The sequence below is a fragment of the Eurypyga helias genome, unplaced genomic scaffold, assembly GCF_000690775.1.
Source record: "Eurypyga helias isolate BGI_N326 unplaced genomic scaffold, ASM69077v1 scaffold6272, whole genome shotgun sequence".
Taxonomy (NCBI): domain Eukaryota; kingdom Metazoa; phylum Chordata; class Aves; order Eurypygiformes; family Eurypygidae; genus Eurypyga; species Eurypyga helias.
The window spans coordinates 19312-42525 of record NW_010236488.1 but is presented as its reverse complement, the minus strand read 5'-3'; the positions used below and the strand labels follow the sequence as shown (position 1 = coordinate 42525).

Below are 23214 nucleotides of genomic sequence, written 5' to 3'. Positions count from 1 at the left end.
TGTAGCCTTTCTAGTCTGAAAAGACACAAACCTTTCCCTTGTTCAATCAGACCTGAACAGTAAACTTGAAAATCATATACCTCTCTTTAGGCTTCAGTTTTTAAAATTTCACATGAGATTTGTCATTACTGCTAGTAAAATTTTGAGGAAAAATGTGTTGGAAAAGTTTTAAAACTTTAAACAACATACAGTGGGATACTATGATTACAGAGTAATTTTCTGTTCACTTATTTATTGCCTCTAATCCTTTAGTAAAGTTATTTTTTCCGGCTTCTAGCCCAAATATCCCTCACAGATCCAGAGGAAGGAAGAAAACTACTTGAAGACCAAAGTGAAATACTTAAAAGATATGAAGCTCATAAAAGGGAGATATTGCATGAAATATCTAAATATCTATAATGAAATTCTATCCAAAAAAAAAAAGAGAACCATTTTACAAAATAAAATATATGTAAGAGTTTTGGCTATCCTATTCAAAATGCAAATAAAATATTGTTAACTATTACAGTTGTCAGCAGACCAGCTTATTATTGCTTTCTGCCTTTGAACTCAAACTAAACTTCTAAGAATAAACATTGGCCATTTATATATTTTTCAAAACCCCAGTTTTCTAATACCCTTTTCTTAAATAAAGAAAATTCAAAAATAAACGTTTCTAACTGAACTTAAAGATACTACCTTTTCTCAGACACGGGTATCGAAAGAGCTTTACTATTCCATAATCATCAGCTGTAACCATAACTTGCCCAATAAAATTTGCATCCACAGAATTTATATCATTTATTTCTGAATATTTGGGCCAGATTCCATTAACTTCAAGGCCAGAAACACAGGTCCATGACGCCCACTGAACGCCTTTCAATTCCTCCTTGTTTGTTACTTCTTTTCCACCTAGGAACAAAAATAAAGAGCTATTTTTCAGTATTTACTTATGCACTTTTAAATAATGTAGAATTTTAAGTTCTCCAGAAATCGTATCCAAGTGAGACAGAATTAAAAACTCACATTCTAAAACTGCTTTGATCTAATATTCTCTATTATGACCAACAGTATCAGTAGTAAGACTTCTCAAAACTACTCAACAGAAGATCATGCTTTTGGTACTTCATGGTATTTATTACTTCTTGGTGTCTGCTTGAGACTGTGTTACTTTCAAACGTTTATCAAAAAATACACGTAGCCATTCCAGGAAAAGTTTGGAAAAATTCTGTTGCTGAACTGTTTTAGAAAACTGCATTATTTAGAGCAAAAACTGAAGAACTCACCTGGCCACTGTAAATTACTGAAAATACCAATTTTATGCTTAGATCCTTGTTACATTAGAGATAGAGCTGATGTGAAATAATAAGATCCCACAAAGTTTCACGTAAGAACTTATGTACTGAGTCAGACCAAAGGCCAGTTAACAAATACTCTGTCTTCAGGAATGGCTAGAAGCAGAGTGCAGGAGCAACACAAGAACAATGCAAGGAAACAAGAGTTGTGAGTTGAACTGAGCATGCAATTGCAGAACCTGAGCAGGACACTTCCAACAATTCACCATCAGTCTTTAGTGGTAACAAAAAACTGAAGGTAACTGGCATGTTTTTGGTTTTTTTCCTGTTTTCTTGGTGCTAATAGGATTCTGACTGGTGGGAGGGGATGGCTTTTAGTGGGAAGCAGCCTCAGGTACTGTAAAGAGGTAAATTTCAACAGAGCGCTATGGCAAAGGACAACTCAAGTTGACTGGAATAAAGAGTAAACAACAGCCACAGAGAAAAGATAAAGCAAAATGAAAAACAGTTCAGAAAGGAAGAATTAAAAAAAAAACCAAACCACCAAACCCAAAACCCCACACTAGAGGAAAAGTTTAACTACTATATATCCCTCCAGAAACTGGAAAGGAACTCAAGTGCCCTGTCTGAAGATCCTTTAGCTCTGATAAAATAACTGTACCCTTTGAGAAGGTTTACCTTGTAATCTCTTTCAATCTCTAATCCATGTAAACGATGACTACTAATACTGGTTATATCCATGACGGTGTCCTACAGATCTTGTATCAGACAACTGTAAGTCCCTTACTCGTTTACAGTGGAATTTTAAGTATTATATGGTTTCAGTGAATATTTAAAAATATTTAGGAGTTCCTCTAACTTCACTGACTTTGCTAAACTTTCTTCATAAACAAGCTTTCACAATCCCACATTCTAATACATCAAGACGCTCTCGGCTGGAGGCTGCCTATACACCTTCAAATTGCTCCTCCTGTGGGTACGTATTTGTTACGGTCTAAGTAAATTCTCACCTACAATCTTTTCCTACATACCTTCTGTCTTATTCCATACACAAAATCAAACTTGTGCATAGAATGAATTAGATGCTTCAGCAAAGAGTCACAAAAAGATCCATGGAACTATCAATGATGTACCATGCAAAGCATAAGTATTTTGTAAGAAAGGAAGGGACAATATAGTAAGTGGTGATGACGATAAGTACTTACTACAAATACGATGACTGGGAAAAAATATAGAATTGAAAGAAACAAGACAAACCTTGTCAAAAATGGTGCCCTTGACATACTGTAAATGAGGACTAGTTGGATTTGAAGCTTTAATATATACGCACTCATACATCCTCTGCAGAGAGAATTGTCTTGATGAAAACTGCTTCAAAAGTATGGGACAATTCAGTGAAGTTTGAGACAGTGTTGTCTTGAAAATGTTTACAATAATGGGGTTGTCAGGAACTTTGAACCCAAAACCTGTATTTTTAATATTATCTAATATATGAATTTTCCTTAATAGTCCCCTGCCACAAAAAAGGACGCATTTGCATTATCAGTAGACTGCCCAGCTAAATTTAATTTTAATATTTTTATACATTTTGAAGGTTGCAGGATATGTAGATGTACCACAGCTTCAACATTTTTTTCCCCCCCCCCACTGAGCAATTCCTAACATTCTGGCATCCTTATATCAGGTACTCTGATCTTCTCAACAGTTACTTAATCCTGTTATAATTCCAAATTCCTGTGCATGCTGATTGTTTCTATCTACTAATAATTTCTCACCGTAAAAGAACTTTTAAGTTACATTCCTCAGTTCTGCTGCAAGCATAGTTCTAGAAACCAGACGACATTTCTAAGGCGCAATGTATTGATTTTTCCACGCATTTAAAAAAAAAACATACAGGGCAAGCAAATGATAATCCACTGAATATCCAACCTCAGTAAGTACAAAGATGTTAAGCTATTGCAAAATTGAATTTGAATGCAAATGGGTTTTTTTCTTAAAAAAAGTGGGAGCAAATATTCAGCTTTGAGAAATGAAATTGTAAGCCAGTATCTCTACCATGAAAAGAAGCATTATAAAGAAGACTAAATGTATAAGAAAAGTATTTAGGTTAACTTTGCCAGAAAATGCTGTATTTATTCAAATGTTGCTAATATTTATACAAACTTAGAAAAATTTCTCAGTAACCCAGTGCTTTCAACCAGGATCTATATTTAGCTGTTTTTCACAAAACTACTGTACATTGTTACTTATTAGAGAAAGAAATATCATAAAGGCAACTCAGAATCTTACTTGGCATCCTGTAAAACAGCCTCTTCCCATTGCCATCATTGGTCTGTAAGTATTTACTGTCCGAAGACCAATCCATATGGGTGATGAAACTTAAAGATCCAACACATTCCCCAACTTTTTTGTATCGCTGAACAACACCATATATATCCACAGAGCTGTCATTGGAACCAACAGCAAGGAAATTGCCATCTGGTGAATATTTCAGTTCATGAATAGCTTCTTTCCTGTCTTTGATATGAACAACCTCAGTCATATCTCTGTAGTGTGAAAGAAAGTATGACATAAGTATAGAAGAGCCTTATCATACTGTCCAGTTCCCAGTTTTAAAAAACGGACAAAATTGTGGAATGATAAAGTGAACTTTACTATCATACGTGCAAATACAACACTGCTATTTTTAGGGTTGGGTAGGGCTTCATGGCCAAAAATAAAGGGAACAGTGACACAAAAAGGTCCTGCACTGGGCTGGGGGAGAGCGAACAAAAGGAACTTTTCAAACTGGGTCCACAAAAAACTTGATCAGGTAGATAACCAGACCTTTAGTCACTCAGGGAAGAAAACTGCACTGACATGGGACACACATCTCATTTCCCCTTTAAAACTGTGGGATCCCCACAACAAGGTGGCGCTGATTTTGTATGGGTGATGTGCTGACAGCAGCATTCCAACACATAGAAACAATTTAGGATGTAATGAAAATTTATTTCTTAATAATTAATAAAGCCTAAACCTAAAGTAAAACACTTCATAGAACGCTGCCATTCTTTGCAAATACGCCAATATACTTTTTCAAATGAGTTGTTATGGGAAGTCTCTTCCATTGTACACACACATTTAAAAAATCTCAGCACCCTCAAGATCAGCAATTTAAACCAGAAATGTGATCTCTTCATATACGGTCACTACAATGTCAACATACATGCAACCTATAACAGCAATTAGGTAACATGCTTGAAAGACTAAATAACGTCTCTATTTTTAATTTTTGTAACATACCTGACTCGAAGCACAGTGAAAGAGCCATCCTTCATTCCAAGAGCGAGATGGATTCCATCAGTACTAACTGCGGCACAGCGAATGGGCTCCTCCATATTGCACCGGGCAATCAGGGCATGGTCTATTAAACTCCAAATTCTAAAATAAAGTAGTAATTACAAACATAAAGAGTGGTTTGTAGCTGTGTGATAGATAGCATGAAGCCTGCAATTTCTGCACAACACTGGACGTGGTAGTGTCCTATTTTAAAATAATTTTCCACAAGGGAAATCAAAGACAAATGCGTGAATTTTCTATACAGGAAAGAATATTTTTAAAACAGCGAGAAAATATCTAATGAGAAAATGCAGAGGCAGATTCATTTTTCTTGACTTTCTGAATATAAAAAGAATGACAACATATGCCAGTATATACCTTTAGGCCACTAACAGGAAAGTGGAATTTTCACAATCATTTTAGCAAAGAACATTAAACAACAATTAAAGATTTTGCTCAGTAAACTTATCCTCTCCTATTAACAAGCCATTATTACTAACACCTTACATTTCACTAGACAATATTATAACATGTTTTTACTACAAGATATATTATTACAACATCTATCATTTACAAGTTACATCTGGAATTGTAGAGCAAAATTTCAATATTCATAATTCAACTACTGTTTTGCTTAACAATGTTAGTACTTAAGACATTTAACAAAAATGCCAACTCATTTAATTACTAAGAAAGGGTATGACAAAAAAAAATGAACTTGTAAAAGGGAGTAATTTACTGTGTTTTCATAGATTCTATTTACTATGCATGCATTGTTTGATGAAACTATCAATATAAAAGTGAATTTCCAGCCTGTGAAAGATTAGGGTAAGAATAAAAATTCTACGTTCTTATTACAATTTTTTTCATTGTAACCTGTGAATGCCTAAAGTAACTCCAGAAAAGGAAACATGGGATACTTGTATGTAAGTGCTTAACATTAGGCTAAAGAAAATTTGTTCAAATCTTATGTATTTCACAAAAATTAAGTGTACATTTTCATTATAGTATATTACTGGAGAGCTCTAATTTCAAGCATAACTTAACTGGTTTACAAGCCCTTCAATGCCAATTTGAATACTTTTGAAATGTATACATTTCAATTAGGTTATCTACCAAACAAGCTGTGTGTATGAAACGGAACACAGTTAAAGAAACAAAACAGATTTAACCTGACTGATCGATCATCACTTCCGGTCATTGCTAGCGGTTTTGTAGGATGGACGGCCAAAGCCCACAGCTCCCCTTCACAGTGCCCCTGCATTATCAGGAAAGGCTTATTACGCTCATGCACCACAATTTCAAAAATTTCGCTATCTTGTGTCCCGACGAGTATATGGTCTCCTCTCCAGCAAACACTTCTTACAGACAGACCTGTAGACGAGATCGTTACTGAGAGATGCATTCTGAGAATTCATGAAACAAAGGTAACGTAGCACATGACAAAACATAAAACCAAGAAAACGTCAAGAAGTATCCATATACCTTCTCTTTTTCCTCCATTTACTCCTTTTATCTATTCCATATAACACATGCTGCCCTTGGAACATGTAACTTTTCAAGGTTAGTATCACAAAAATTGTAAAATAAAATGTGAGCCTTATTTTAATAAAGGACCTAGCCAATTCTTGTATTATGACATCTCTGACAGAGAAAGGGAACACTGACATTTGCATCTCAAATTAGGCATTTAATGTCTTTAAATTTCAACAAAGGCAGCAGACAAGATAAATTATGGTTTCTAATCAAAGCGCAAACGTCAGTTCTAGCTAGATGGACCTAAATTATATAAGTGACAGAAGCATAACTGGAACATGCATTATATAAAGACAGTCGAAGAGCCCAATTCCCCCCAGCTTAAGAAGATCCCCCAGAATCAAATCTTTGTAACGTCTTAGTAGTATTGGGAATTATTTTTCCCACTAAATAGAATATAAAAATAAATCAAACTGAAACAATTTACAAAGAGATGAGAAGGGTTTATGATGGAACTTAACATGCATTTCTAACAACTGAATTAGCTTCCAGGAGGTGAGGTAGCACCTTCCTGGGAAGTGAGGTGAGCATTCACAGGCTGCACTTGTTTGCAGATAAGGTTGGAAATAATAAAATGGAAGTTAGGATAGTGGTACAGTGAGAACCCAGCCTTAGGTGCCCAATTTGAGGAACATGCTCCTTTTAAAATAGGCTGTATTTATTACATTCTGATAGTGCAACTCAATTTTGCCTACTTCAGGTGTAGATAACCAAATGGTAGCAATGCCTAACTTCACTTTGCCTAAACAGACTTTTGTGGAGAGCAGAATGGTCTAGAATGATTGTTTAAAAAACTCTGCTACATTAATATGTGAGACAAAATGCTATTTATCAGGTGAGAAAAAGGGATATTGTAATGGTATCAATCAATGTGCTTCTGAAGAACATTTTTAACAATGTAGAGGGAAAAAAAGAGCCTTATGTTAGTAAATTTATGTTGGAAAAAAACCCGCAAAACTAGGAAACACTGAATGGGTGGGTTAGGTGGCAAATCTGGTGCACCTGCACTGGTGTTTTAATTCTGACAAAGCAAGGTTTCAAAGCAAAGCTCACTTACCATGGTTTGCATTAGAAGATAGTCTTCAAATGCACAGATAAGAACTCCCTGCGTGTGAAACAGAACTGAAAGATATGCTCCAGAAGTGCACTCCAACTCCGATCAACACTCAGTCCCCTGAACCAGGCTACAGCTAATGCTCCTCAAACAGCCCTCAAAATGCATAAACATTGTGCTACTCTAACCCTCCTGGTGTTTAGCACCAGTTATTAGTGAAGCTAATCACATGTGTATGCTCAAAAGGGAAAAAAAACATTAGGAGGCAACCAAAAATACTATAACAAGTGTTGCACAATTATATAACAATAGTCATTGCTACACTAGGTATTTATTGTCACTGCTAAAATGAAGAGACATCTTTTTGTTAGAGACTTAGAGCCTACAGTTAAATAAAATACAGTAAGACAGTCAGAAATGGCACTGAGAAATAGATTGTTTTGAAGAAAGAATACAAATTACTGATAGCAGAAATGAGATGCACCAATATTATTAGTATTTTGAATACAAAATAAAGCAGCAGAAAAGTTGAATTTCAATTTATTTGATGATGTACAAATTCACTCAGGAGACACTCCAGATCTCTTTGGTAAACAATTTTTGAAGAACATTAAATTGGTTACTAAAGTACTGAAAGACAGAATTTTTGGTTGAATGCAAAGGTATTTTTCTTAACAAATGTCTTAAGGTATTAAATGTATTATAAGATAGATCAATCTTTGTAATTCAAAGGGACAAGTCTAATTACAAACACATTATTGTGAAACATTCAGTGGACTTTTAATAGTAAGTAATTATTATACTTAGAAATAATGAATTCTATTCTTCTTTAATGATTTGAAGTAAGTCTGTCAGACATGACAAACAAATGATTATCCAAAAAAGTCAGGTAAGCAGTGGAATTAAAAAAAAATTTATTGCATTGGAAAAAAAAAAACCCCACAAACATCCACACCAAACCCCTGATCTTCTGATGAAGCAAGTATAAATATGGGCACATTTGTCTCTCGATTTGAGACTGAAGTAATTATTTCCCTTAAATTGTCTCAAACCACAGTCACTGTACCCTAAGGTATCGAAAATGCAATGTATTCCATCTTGTTGCAGTTTTTCACAATCTTGATGGGAATGCCAAGTCAGTTACAGAATACAAGATTTAACTTGTAATCAGTTATTTATTGGCCCTGTTTAAGACATTCTACCACACTGTCAAGTTCTTGGCAAGATATTAGAAAACAACTGGGGGCAAGAAAACCAAATGCCAACAAAAGCAATATTGTAAGTGACATCAGTGCTTCAGTATACATTTGTATTGTCTTCCTGAACCACTACAGCAACAATATTTAGAACCCTGACAAAATATGCTGTAGGCTGCTAGATGTAAAATTTTAGCTAACAAACTGTAATTGAAGTCATAGGTGTATCTAAGCAGAGTTCTAAAGTGCTACAAAACTGCAGATTACTCCCAAATAGTTTTGATGAAAATACGGATAGCTAGCAAATGGAATTTTTCTATTCCACTCTTTTACATTGTAAAACACTGTTTCTAAGTTCTCTTAAAACATTACTGTTCCTTGTTAAAAACTGCTGTGCTACGGAAAAGATGTGCATTTTATTGGTTTAAAAGAAGAATAATTAAAACCCTATGCCTACAACTTCACAGTATGTTTTACAGTAACTCTGAACAACTACATGACCTTAATGCTAGCGGGTGTCATCAGATTCCTTATCTAGTGAATAGTTCATAGTAACATACAGGAGACAACCTTTTAGGTTTTTTCAAGTCTTTTCTTGTTCAAAACACTGGTAAATCTCCAACCTTATTACTATATCAAAAGTGACAAACTTATTTTTACCTTTATATCCCTGGTCTGTTTCCCTGAGATCAATCACAGTAATTGGTTTAAAATTTAAGTCCCACAAGCGCACACAGCCATCCCTGCCACCAGTGGCAAATCCCTCTTCGCACGCATTCATGCTGAAGATTCCTGCCTAAAGAGAGAAGAAAGTTATTTTTAACAAAAGACACACATTAGAGATACCAATATGAAATTGGAACTCTTGTACATGCAAGTATTGATTGTCTTCCTACCTGTTATGTTATTTAAAATAGCATAAACATATGCAACTAATACAAGCTTTAAATATGAAAGAATCAGAAATGGAAACAAAGGCAAAATGAGCAGAATTCACATTTAATGACAAACAGTAAGATAAGAGAATTGCTGCAATACTGCTTTCATTCTGATGCAGTGATGCGGCTTCTTATGCCTAGAAAGCGTTCAGTTTCATATCCCCTTGCCTTAGGGGCTGGTCCAACCCTCACAAAAGGCAGTAGGAAGGTTTCCACTGACCTCCATTACACTTGGTTCAGGGCCTTTGCTGCTATTACACAGCTTCTATGCAACCAGCCAAAAAACATCTGGGATTCTTTTTTGTATTTTAAGTCAAGGAAGATTGATTTAAAATTTAAATTTAGAAGCAAAATATAAAGAAGAACAGTGATCACTTCACACCATTTAAAAATACATAATATAAGCTCTTCCTGAAATCCACCTTCAGAATACATGAAGCCTAACACATTTTCTGTAACTCAGTTAATACATTGTCATATTAAAACCCCCGTCAGCAACCAAGCACCACACAGACGCTCATTCACCTCCCACCTCCCCCAGTGGGATGGGGAGGAGAATCAGAGGAAATGACAAGAAAACTCATGGGTTGAGATAAGAACACTTTAATAATTGACAATAAATTAAATAAAATAATGATAGCAACAATACTATGACAAAAATACTACTAGTAGTAATATATATTGAAAATAACAGGGGAAAAAAACCCTAAACAAACGATACCACCGCTCACCACCTGCCAACCTATGGTCAGGCAGACCCCAAGCAGCAAGAGCAAGAGCCAGAGCCCTCAGTCAACTCCCCACAACTCGTACACTGAGCATGACATCTTATGGCATGAAATACCCCTTGGGTCAGTTTGGATCAGCTGCCCGGGCTGTGTCCCCTCCCAGCTGCGTGTAGAGAAGCTGGGAACAAAGGGTCAGTACGAGAAACTGAATGAGTCCTTGGCTTCATATAAACATTGTTCGACAATAACTAAAAACATCAGCGTGTTATCAACATTCTTCTCACTACACATCCAAAACATAGCCTCATAGTAGCCACTGTATTTGAGTTAAATCATGATATATTATATAAACAGCATACACACAGGAAGTTAAAAAAAAAAAAGTTCTATGTTTACTGAAAACATTTAATATTCAGCTATAAAAAAAACCCAGGAGAGTATTAAAAATGATGGAAGGTAATATCTGTCTCTAACTCCTGTCCAAAAGACGACAGAACAGCCAACAACAGATATACAACTTCTATAATGTGGTTCTAAAATTTCACTTTTGTAAAGAAGTAAATGTAAAGTTCCAATAGCTTCCTTGGTTGGGGGTCTGGATTTTACAGTAATAAGGCACATTAATCCCAAAAGTGAAAGCAATTTGCAGAAGAATTGACTTTTGGCAGAAAATAAAGCTGTACGCTTACAAAACAGACTGGAATCCAGTGTTGTGCCTTGTGAAAATTTGCAGGTGCTCATTACTATTTTCTCTCCTACCAAGCTAGTTTTTCTTCTTTAATTATAAATAAGTAAAATATCATGATGGACTGATCCTAATGAAATATGCACTGTGCTTCTGCAGCATCAGGTAACAAGGACAGCATTCTTCAAGTTGATATCTCAACTTGAAATACCTCAGCTTTCACCAAAAAAAAAAAAAAAGGGACATCAAATGACAGTCAAAACTAAAAGACTAAAGTGACAGAACTCAAATTTTCTGATGAGACATGTCCATCCTCAAGACAGATTTTTAAGACTAGTCATATTTTCAGGAGTAGTACGTGCCTAAACAGAAAGGTAGTGGAATTTTGAAGTCATAAGCAGATTAGAATGCTAACTCCCATTAACTCTAACGTCCTGAAAATCCTCTGTTTTCTTTAGGAGCCTAGAGGTTTTTGAAAATATACTCCAACCTCCATTTGTTTCTCTGTATATGTGTCTGTCTGTTTTACTGCATTAACCTTTTAGTGTCACTGAGCAAATACAAGTCTAGGGGAATTTTGGCTCATTTTGTACCATATACTGAATTCTGTCCAAGTTCTGGCATATTTAAATCTTTTAAAGCTCTTTTTGGAATGAAACCTTGATAATAGAATTATTCTCTTTTCTCTAATTAACTCCTTCCAAAATCCATGATTTAATTAGTCAGTATTAAAAAAAGAATGAGACATTTGGCAATGTGGGAAGCTGGCTGACTGTTCTGAAGATAAGATCAAGTGGATCCAGGATTAATCTGTTTTCCATTTCACAGAATATCCTTATCTTGAAAAGGACATACTGGTTGTCAAGGAGATTTGGCAGATGTTGTGCTTGCTCAATCTCTTGAAATGCAATAGGACATCCTCATTTGTGTCCATGTGCCACTGGAATAGAAGAATTAGATGAAAACTAAAAAAAAAAAAAGGTCCCTTATTAATGAGAACTGTAAGTACCTAATGGAAGAAGCTGAGCTTTGCTACTCTTCGTTTAATAGGCCCACACTTAATGGGTAAAAGACAGATTCTTTAGAAGCTTGGCCAATCATGATTCTTCCACTAAATCTGTCCTTTTCGAAACTGTTAAGATGGTTAATGCAAATCAACTTTGGAGTTTTCATGATTCTCTTAATTCTTCATCCCGAAATTGTCATTAACATAACTTGATTCTTGATGGTCAGCATCAGTTCTAGCAGCAATACGATGCGAACCATCTTTGTTTGATCCAGCTGAATAATGTGAACAACAAAGAATGTGCTCTTGAATCAAAATAAAAGGTGTAGATCAAAAGTCTTGAATCTTGAAAGTTACAAAGTTTTGGCATACAGACTGCGTTCTGTTAGAAATTTTCCATTATACTGACTAATGAATGGGAAACTTCTGGAAACATCTCAAATTTATCAGCAGTTTTCTCAGAATGCAGAATATTTCCTATTTTTCCAATATCACCAGCTGGTATCACATCTGTGTTCCATCAAATTCAAAGAAGAGTTCAATGAGAGCAAACAAAGAATTAATTGTCCAAAACTACCAGAAATGATAGCTGATAGCTGGAAAAGTACAAAAACTGGACAAAGATGGTCTCTACTGCATGAATATTTTGCCACTGCTTGTATTCAAGAAGCTTCCGATAGTAAGGCAGTGTCAGGTTTTCTATTGCTGCGGGACTATCTTACCTTCAATGGACAAAAATCAAGTGCTAATTTATCTAAATGCAGTTGTTTATATAAAACCCACCACACTTACTCAACCTACGCAATTCCTAAAACACATGACTGCAGTTAGCTATAATTAGGACAAAGCCTTAAAGATCATATGGAAACTTCAAAAGCAACTGACTACCACTGAGCAACATGGAGAACAGAGACATTATACCAGTTCAGTAAGAATTCCAGTGCCTTCTTTTTACTCCCAGAAATAATTCAGGACACGGATGTAAAGCAACACATACACTGGGAGCTTACTCTAAGATAATGTCTCTCCCAGTATATGCTGCATAGCAAGGAAATTGATTGCAAACATTTAAGACTGGTGTCAGTAAGCTTACAGTGGAGAGCCACTATTGTGAAAAATAATCTTCCTATCTAACAAATCACCCATAAAACAGTTTAAAAATGGGTATACTACGATATAAAAAAAAAAATTGTCTATATGCCTCTTGTGTGATGAAATAATTGGACAGTTACCTTTCCAATTCATGACCAGTTTAAGCAGCAGGAGAAAAATACTGCATGATTTAATGTGTTGGTACATGGCCTCAGCTTAAAACCATTCATTTATGTTCATTATATTGTTTCCATCTATATTTAATTAGTGTTCAGCCAACCGACATAGGCGTGCAATAGTTTTAACAGAGTACCTGTTATTTAACCTCAAGCTGTTATTTAACCTCAGTTTCTGACATCAATCCACACAACTTTAATGTGTACCTCTGAAAGACTATCTCAAAGTAAATTATTCAGCTGCTGAGAAAGCATCTTATGTACATTTACTATGCAAGGCAAAGGCATAGCACAAGGATCTTTAAGACATACAGTGTTTTTAAATAAGCATACTATTTTGGTTTAATACCCAAGTGTGTGTGTATATATATATATACACATATATATACATATATATATACATACATACATATATACATACATATATATATATATCTTAATAGTCATGGCCTACCTTGAATTTAAAATATGTAAGATGATAAAATAAATAGAAGAATCTATAGGCTGTTCTTTGTACTGGTACAAAAATGAGATATCAAATAAAACATCTTTTTATTATTTTAGTCAAGGTCTATATTAGCTTTCCAGAACCAGAGGCACTGCCTACAAATAACTTCATGTGCCAATGAACTCGCATATGCTCTCATGTTGCTCTTTCTTTCTCCCCTTTAAAACTTAATCAATAGTAGTATTCAAATTCTAGTTTTGCTGATCTTGCCTAAAGTTTCCCATTGCCATCCAGTGTTCCCTGCACATGAAAGGTGTGCCATTACTCTAAACCCCTGCTCGTTTTCAACTTTTCCTACTTCTGCATAAACTCTCCGTCCCTCTTCCAACAAATTTTCTAGTCATCCCAACCTACTTGCTTTCAAGTTTTTGTTTCTACTCAAACTTAGATAGGAATCTGCTAGAAACTCTTCTGTGAACAGTTCTTAGCACTGCTGTGACAAAAGACAGATAATCTTAGCTGTGAATTTTTATTTTTCTGGCTAGTGTCACTGTCTGTTTCCTTGGTTGCTTATACTGCAACGTCATTTATTTTTCACATTGAATTACTCTGAAGGTAAACACTGTCTTTTCAGTTAGGGTAATTAACTGAAGCAATTAACTGATAGTCAAACTTTGAAAAGAACCTATTTTCTATATTAATGCAGACCACTCCCAGCTGGATAGGCTATATCCCTGCATCACTAATGTGCTGTAGAAAATGTTTCCCTGCATCCCAACACCTACTATTTTTATGCTACAAGAAAGGAGTATGTGGTACTAATAATGAGACATCGTCTTGGCAGAAATTTAAAGTTTAATTCAAGCCTCTTGAGGAGTAGTGATGTGGGATGATCAACAAGCACGCAGGGATGACAATTCCAACACCAGCATAAAGGATAGAAATATGTATGGATTCCCCTACTACGTGCACACTGCGTTTTAACAACATATGCACATCGCAAATGTGCATCGTTTACACCTGCATTCTCTTTAAAAGAAGTGGACAAGAAGGACATGATATATAAAATTAAATGCAAATAACTGTAAAATATGATGATAATAGTTTAGTATGGATGAAGAGGTGCTCTTATTCCAATCTGCTATATTTTGTGCTTACAATAGTCTGACACTATTATCCTTTAAGGTAATATTTTATTGAAAAGGTTTTGTTGTAAAGTAAGCTTCCAGAAGAGATTTTATTGTTTTGGGTCCACCCACACACACACACCCTGAAACTGGTGAGATTTCTAGTGACACTAATCTCTTGTGAAAATGAATTCCAAAGCCATGGACTAGTGCCCCTACTTAATTTTCAGTACCACAAAGTACAATTCCATTGAGTCTGAAGGACAGAGCCAAAAATAGAAGGCTAGATGAGACCTACCCCAAGGTCATCTGAGCTCCATTGAATGACGCTACTCAAGATAAGGAGCAGAGCAATTCAAATTTGATCTTGTGGTCAACAAAGAACTGACACAGCACATAGGGTAATGGAGCAACAAGCTCTCATCATCCTACGTTTATCAGTTGGGTCATTTCACACTGAAATAGCTGAAAAGCACTGCATTATTCCAAGAAATAAACTGTTGCAATTTTAAATACTCTAAGTAATAAATACGTAAATATACAGGACAGGTGTTTCCTACAGCCCCAAACAGGATGGGAGGGTATTTTCCTGCTCAGTTTTGCTTTTGGGAATACAGGTCTGCCTATGCAATACAAGCATCTTAAATATTTCATTTCACTAACTTCTACTTTTCAGTGTTAATATCCACATCACCTTAGGAAAACATAGACGAGAATAGAACAGTATTGAATGCTAAATACGAACACTAAAACCAGATCTGAAGGTATAGAGTATGAATCAAGAAATATTTGAAGGCTAAAATATCCCCTCATACTTCTTGGTTTATAATTTGGTCCTTCTTTGACACATTTTTCTATAGAGAAGCATATAGAAGAGTAAAGCATGTATTTTTTATATACATACACTTATATGCATATAAAGAAATCTCAAATGCATAATACAGTCTAGGATGTTTCCCACACTTATATTCTTCCTAATCTTATCTTTGTTCATATTCAGATACGCTGTCACTATACAGCTGTCAGAATAAGCAGTTAAATTGCTTTTAAATTATTAGTTAATTCAACAAGCTGCAACCATCCTGAATGTACATCTCTACATAATCAGTAAACCAAGAGTCTCCTTACTACAGACTGATGCAATGTCTCCCACACAAATATCATTCATCACTTTTTGTCCCTTCTATTTAACCTGATCAAATCATGAAGAGTGATTTTAATACTTCAGATGTATGTATCATCCCATTCAGTCCAATACTGGAAGTTAAAACAAACCCATTCTTATAAGAAAGATTAATTAATTGATATTGATTTTTACCTAGAATTTCAAAGCTGCAATATAGGAACTCGTATGCTTGTATTTTCACCCTATTTTAAACAGTTACTAAGGAAACTTCAAACATTGTCTGGAAAGTACAATGCTCTAGACGTTTCAGGTCTTGTGAGTTAAAAAAACCCCATTAATTCATTGGCTCTATTTTCAAAGTGACACTTGGACAAGTTACAAGAATCTTGCATTATACTACCTTACATGACTTAGTACTATGAGAGGAAATGAGGACACTCCCAGTTTGGCATGCACAAATTAGATTGCACACCTCTAAGTGATTTTTTTTTTTGTTGCCTACTTCAATCACAAAACCATATGCTTTGAAAGAAAATAAAATGAAAACTTACATAGCAAAAATATAATCACTTTTAAACATTTTGATTAAAAATAAAAGAAAAGCTTACCAAGGACTTTGGAAAAACTTTATTTAACTTTCACTGATACATCCTCACTTTTCAAAGTTGTATACCATTCTGAAAAGCTGAATGAATACAGTAAAAGGCAGCAACACAGGACAAGGAAGAGTGATTGAGTCAAGCTAAAATGACTAAATGTGTGTGCCTACAAACAAGCTGGGTGTTTGGGCTCACATTACAGTTCACAGAACCAACGGAGTTGAGAGCTGCCAGATGACCAGCCAGAAGAACTTGATTCACACAATGACAGAATAGCTGATGTCAGGGGAAAACTCTGGAGAGCTTCTAGTCCAAACCCCTGCTCAAAGCAGGGTCAGACAACAGCAGGTTGACCAGGGCTGTGCCCAGTCAGGTCGTGAGCATCTCCAAATCACAGAGGTGGATGGAGACTGCCTCTCTGGGGACCTGTTTCTTTGATTCAACACCAATTGCCTAAATATAGGAGTCCAGGCCCTCTGAGATGCTTTTGGATTAATCAGACGTCCACAAAAGAAAGTCAGATAAAGCAAATCCATATTCTTTATGGGAGGCAGCTATATACCAAACTCTGGTATATAAAATGTCACTATATATACACCCACGCATGGGTAATCGAACAGAGTAATAGATGTCTACTCAAGGATAAATGCATTCCAGGCTCTATTCATTACGAAGTCCTTCATCAGTGACAGAGAGAGACAGTACATAAATAGACACCTAAATGTATTTCTTCATCTAGCATTGACTTTCTACCATAACAGCAACCTAAACCAACATAAAGAAAGGAGAGGAAAAAAATATTCCAATTAGACATCCTGAACCTCATCACTGAAACTGTTCAGGAACACAGACCAGATGATCTCTTGCACTGCCCTTTCCTATTTAACATTTTATATTAATTTGAAGAGAGATACTTACAGCATGTGCTCCCTGTATTGTTCGTACAAGGTTGATTCCTTTCCATACATATATATCTCCATTCAGTGCACCAGAATATGTCACTTCATCCCTTGCACAGGCTAGGCACAGTATAGTTTGCAGATCACCAGTTTTGCCAAAAACACCACGTTTTGGTGTCAACGAATTGCCACACAAGCTCCAGAACTGCAATACAGTGATTTAGAAAGACAGGTATTTCACTAGTATCCTATAATTTAATATATGCATCTGAAACAGAAGTACCTTACCTCCAACAGACATCTTCAATCATACCCTTTTCCCTGCTTTAGTCCTCCAGTTGGTTAACAGATTTTGTGTTATTAGCCAACTTTATCTTTCAATAAATACAGCATAGCAGACTAGTTTGAAAAGAGTTTTGGGGTATCAGTATTAAATCAAACTGCAATTCTTTCAAATTATAGTTTGAGAGTGTTGCATTTTCTGTCATTTTTGAAAAGTAAAATAAAACAGAATTATCAGATCTTTCTTTGATGTTGACTTCTGCTTTGCAAATGCCACATTTGTACTTTATGTTACTTTAGGCATTTAAAAATGCAATCTAAGCATGTAAATTTGTGATTAGGCTGCTATTTCCTCTGTTTGAAAGCAGCTGTTTTTATTACAGACTTACCGTTTCTCACATTAAACTAAAAGTTCATTGTATAAAATGCAACATATTTTTCCCATCATGGGAACCTACACATTAGAGCAATAGAGAACTTCCAAGCTGCCATCTGCTGCTGTTATGTGGTAACACAGAAGACAGTGCATGGGAGAAAGCAGTGACTTTAGGAAACGTATTTGATGGCAGTCAAGCATTGATAACCCTGTTGACAGAGTTAAACCCAAAAAAAGAAGTTATTGCTGCATGGCAGTTGGAACATGGATCAAAAAAAGACATGAACTGTCCAAATTATGAATCCTGTAACAGGTACAGAGTGTTGAAATAGACAAAAGTAGAAATAACAGCAGGGAAAAGAAAAAAAAATTAAAAGAAAGATCAAGCATTTTCATTTCTCTTGTAAAACGTCTAGTGTAATCGTGAATCATGACTGTAGTTCCTAAGTAGTAATATTATTCTTGCAGAGGATCTTTCATATTACAATTATATATTCCTTTTATATTCTATTTTTATATATTATAGTGTATAAACTACTGCAGCTTAAATATTTTATGAATTAACATTTATTTCATTACCTTGATGTGTTTTACACCACAGCTGACGAGCTTGTTTGGCTGGTACAAATCCCAAGAAATATCAAATATCTGCATAAAATAAACCCCAAGGATGTCAGCAGAGATGGCCTTTCTAGCATGGGACAGTTAGAACAGGAAAAACTTGTAGCAATTAACAGACAGCCTGACATGTTTTAAATGGAACTACTGGAATTACTTTCTTTATCCCCTCGTTTAATACTAAAATTGCAACGTATAGCTCATAATAGTTCTGATTCTTCCTAGAGAAATTACAACACATAATAAAAACAACGTAAAGGTTCATTTACAGACTAGAAGAATTTAAGAGATTATTTGCATTTTGATTTCCTATAGTGGAGTTAGGGTGTAGGAAGTGCATTAACTTTGCACTTCCCTCTACAGGCTTACAGTCTCAAACCATACACAAATAAATGACAAGTTACACATTTTATTTTAGAAGTAAATGCATACATCTTAAATATCTTCACATATCTTAAATATATGTCCAAGCTTTATTCAAATTCAATTTCTAACACAAAATGTTTTTTGCTCATATGTACCTCTAGTACATATACATAGACATGGTCTAACAAACTAAAATTGCACTGACACTCAAATTCTTCAGTTATACTTACTCTGTCTGTATGACCAGGAGCCATCGATAGTAACTTTCCTCTCCTCCAGTCCCATACACACACTGTGTTTTTCGAATCCAAACCAACCGAGACCAAACGCTAAAAATGTCCAAATTAAATAAAGTAACTCAATCTATTAATGAAAGCCAGTCATCATTTTGAATGTAAAAAACCCCATAACATATTTGAGCTAGAAGCAATAGCTACATTTCGCTACAGAAGAAAACTACAGATATATGCCAAAGCTTCCGTAGATGTGTCTCTTCAGCTACATTATGATCAGAAAGAAGTAAGATCTTCTCGGATAACAACAGATTTCTCATTTATAATGTTTAATATGTATCTAGCACCCACAGCAAGCAGCAGTCAGGAGACATTTGCAAAAAGGGTTGATCTTACTGCAGTTAATGAAACTACATGTGTTTACCTTTACTTACCTATAATTTGCCAAATGTATTTATTTTACAAGTTCAGGAGATACAAAGAAAAAAATATTTTCTTCAATCTTCTTGGAAACAAAACCAGATTATAAACAGTTAAAGCTTTAAGAGTCTTTTGCTTGATTTTTGAAAACATGTATGAGTAACTACTCCTTTCTGAATCCCTCCTTAAATCAGAATCCAACAAGACCCCGAACACACAAATTTCACAAAGTTTTTAATATTCAGAGGCTGAAGTCAGTTGAACTGTAAAACCAGGAAAGACAAAGATTTTTCCAAGAAGCTGCAGAAAAAGTTCAAGGTCTTCTTATGCTCCGCAGCCTGTCTTGTCTTCAACTGTGAAAATATTCTGCACAGATTTCTTGAACATATAGTGGAAGTGGCCTGTTGGCTAATATCTGTTAACCAGTCAATGCTATATTCCTATAGAATACCTCAACAGAAAGGGTAATAGTATTAAAGATTGGATGAAAAGAGACTGAGTGATTTTGAGTTTTGTTTTTAAAGAAAATTAAGTCTCTTTGCAGTTTATGCGTGAATTGTGATATCTTAGTTTTGATAAATGAAGGCTTTGCAAATATTTAGGACTAAGTTTTTTACACTGTTTGGCAAGTAATACCTACACATATTAAAGACAAATTTTGTTTCAACTTTTATGTAGATTATCAAAGTGAGTTTGTAAAAACAAAGGAAAACCCAAATTTAATTAAAAATTTAATTAAGAAACCTATTCCCAATAACATAATTCCTTTACTGCCTGAAAAGCTACAAGATTATGAGAAAAGAAACAAGTTAAGTACAATTGCTATCACTGCTCCCTATTTACTAATGCCAACTTCAGTTTTTCAGACACTGCAAAGTCTAACCTTTCTATTCCATCTTTGAAAACATTCTTGGAAGGAACACCAGTTTCAATTCCAGCTACACTTCCAAGGAGTTCAATTCCAGTCCTACTGCAGAATGAGAGGTGTAAATGCAGACTAGTTTTACTGCATACCCATCACAAAAAATGGGGGTGATGCCTTTCCAGACACAAGGCAGTATGCTGACCTCTCAAAAAGGGAGATTAAAATTATGTTCTCTGTTCTCGTAAGAACTATAAAATCTTGTTACCAACAGCACATCTCCAGAGTGGAGTAGAGCTCAGGGAAGACTGAAAAAAGCAAACAGCAAATGGGAAGAATGTACCATAAAGCAAGCTGAACTTCTCTTCACACCAGGGAGTATGTAGGGTAACCTCAGTTTTAGATAACACAACTGCACCAGTGAATTATCAGGTTGCCCAAGACAATTAACAAAAGAATAAATAAAGAATAAATAATGTCTTCCTGAGCTAGCCAGACCAGCTGGGGGTGGGGAGGAGAGTGTGTATGGGGCACAGCCCAACACTAAGTGTAACCCTAACAACTAGTAAAATAAACTTTGGAGGGGGACAATGGGTTTGACCTCACTTCAACCCCCATATTCCTTCCCCGTGACTGGAGGTGCCCAGCATCACCACAGTGGTCATACAGACACCATTAGTAGGAACCACCTTTCTTGTGGTTCTTTCATCTGCATATTGCAAATGCTCGTGCTGTGATTTCAGCATCACTCGACTACATCAAAATTCCATATAATAACAAATATATCAAGTGTATTTTTAATGTTAAACATTAAACCCTCTAAGAGAACCTGGTAAAGGACTCTGAGAAGTCTGGATTTAAAAGAACAGGCGAGATGTAGACAAACATTTTGCAGATATTTCTGAACTGGATTTGGCTTTTTACCATATTTCCATTTGAGCTATTTGAGACAAGACACAGACCTTGAAAACACCTGTATCCAGTTTTCCCTCGAGACCACAAAATTCTAACGAATGCCAAGAAAAAGGTGATGACATCAAAATGCTGAGAAAAGCAGACTGCCTAAAATCTGACAATTTATGACTGTAAGCCTAAGATTCAGCACTGGGTACTCCTAGAACAAATCACAGATCTACATTCAAATCTCTCCAATGCACACAGGGCAACTGCACTCCAAAAAAAGGATTGAAGTCCCCCGACTCTTAAGTAGATACATTTTGACCATAAATTAAGGCTATTCAAGAGAGGAACTGACATGAGTTCACACCGACAAGAACAATATAGAGAAAAGATATCGCCGTCAACTAAAAATGATATTCTAGAAAGAAGACAACTCTAGAAGTTGACTTTCTAAACAATGAGAAATCTAAGTGATAAAATCTGTAGATCATTCAAACTAACTCAAAACCTCCCCACAATTACAGCATGTTTTAACAGAAACAAGTTACAGCTAGGCTTTCCTTTATTTGTGTTCAATAGAGCTCTATTTGATACTGGCTTATAATAATGACAGCAACTGGCTCTACAATCCATCCTCACTTGAGAAAGCAGTAGTAAGTAACAGACACTGACCTTTTCAGCAAGCAAAAGAAACTGAGAATATAGCTAAAACTGAATCACAATGCAATGCTAAGTGGGAGGGGAGGAAGTGCCACACAGGACCAGGAGAGCACAACTGCAGAAAGGACTTTCATGGCTAATACCTCTTCAGCTGCTACCCAATATGTATTTTCCTTTCCTATCAATCAAAAAAGCATCTTTAAGCATAGGAGCAATTATCTGGTAAAAATTATATCCCTTAAAAGTAGCAGCTCTGAGAACCAATTTACTACTCAGAATGCTTATAGTAACATAACTATAATCCAATAAAACTTTTTCTTGACTCTTAGATCCAGGATACATGGGTCTGAACAATCAAATTGGAGAGCCACCAACGCATGCAAAATGCATGACAGTGAAGGGGATACCGCCTGAAGACATTCAGAGCCCACGATCAGTAGCACAACGGGACTACCATCACCTTGTGCACAAGACAAGCTCCTGCACAGGGGAGGTCCGCTGCCTCCAACCATTTGGTGTAACCCTGAACTGTGGCCCACTGGCCACAAGAACCTCCCTAGCACCTCACCTTCATTCAAAACCCTCTTGATGTTATACTTCTCTTGCCAAATGTGAATATTTGTCAGTCTCTACCAATAGCAACTTCTTTTTCTTGAACTCGAGAATTTTTCCTTAAAAATAGAAAAAGCTACATAACAAGATTTCTGACATAAACAATTTATTTAAGTACTTGAAAAAATAATATTAATTACATACCTGACCGTCTAAATCAAAAGCCAAACAAGCTATACCATGTGTGTGAACATCTTTCAGAACAGACACAGTTTGCACAGTGTACGAGTCCCACACGCAGATATACGGTTCTTTTCCAACTTGACCTGTCGCCACCAACACACGTTCAGGATGCAAAGCAAGGCTGCCAAAGAAAAAGATACAGAATTTTTTTGCATGAAGTTTTTCCATTTGCCTAGTTGGTTGCATTGATATTTTTTCTTTAAAATTACTGACAGTATTTTCCCATTGATAGATATTACCATGTCATTTTGTATCACAGATTTCACAATAGCTGTAAAATTCCCTAAATACAGTACACACTGCCACATTTCTTGAATTTGAACCTTGATGTGAGTCAGGAAGATAAGATTTCAAGAGTTGGCTATTAATTTTGGCTAAAAATTTTCTTTCCTTAGAGGGATAATTTCGAGAGACTGGTGGACAGAACCACTAAGAACATATACTAAATGTATTTATCATCTCAACATCACCTGGAAAGGAGAAAGGTTGAGCACTTT

General features: G+C 35.6%; 1 protein-coding gene across 1 annotated transcript; it reads right to left on the bottom strand.

Annotated features, from left to right (window-relative positions):
• Positions 1-655: 655 nt before the first annotated feature.
• LOC104506214 (echinoderm microtubule-associated protein-like 5) lies at positions 656-22838 on the bottom strand (the record flags this gene model as incomplete). Its single annotated transcript, XM_010147095.1, has 9 exons — positions 656-891; positions 3564-3820; positions 4560-4697; positions 5768-5969; positions 9042-9177; positions 17225-17410; positions 18443-18511; positions 19078-19176; positions 22679-22838. Coding segments are annotated over 9 exons (1483 nt in total), but the record flags the coding sequence as incomplete, so codon positions are not given.
• Between the last annotated feature and the right edge of the window lie 376 nt (positions 22839-23214).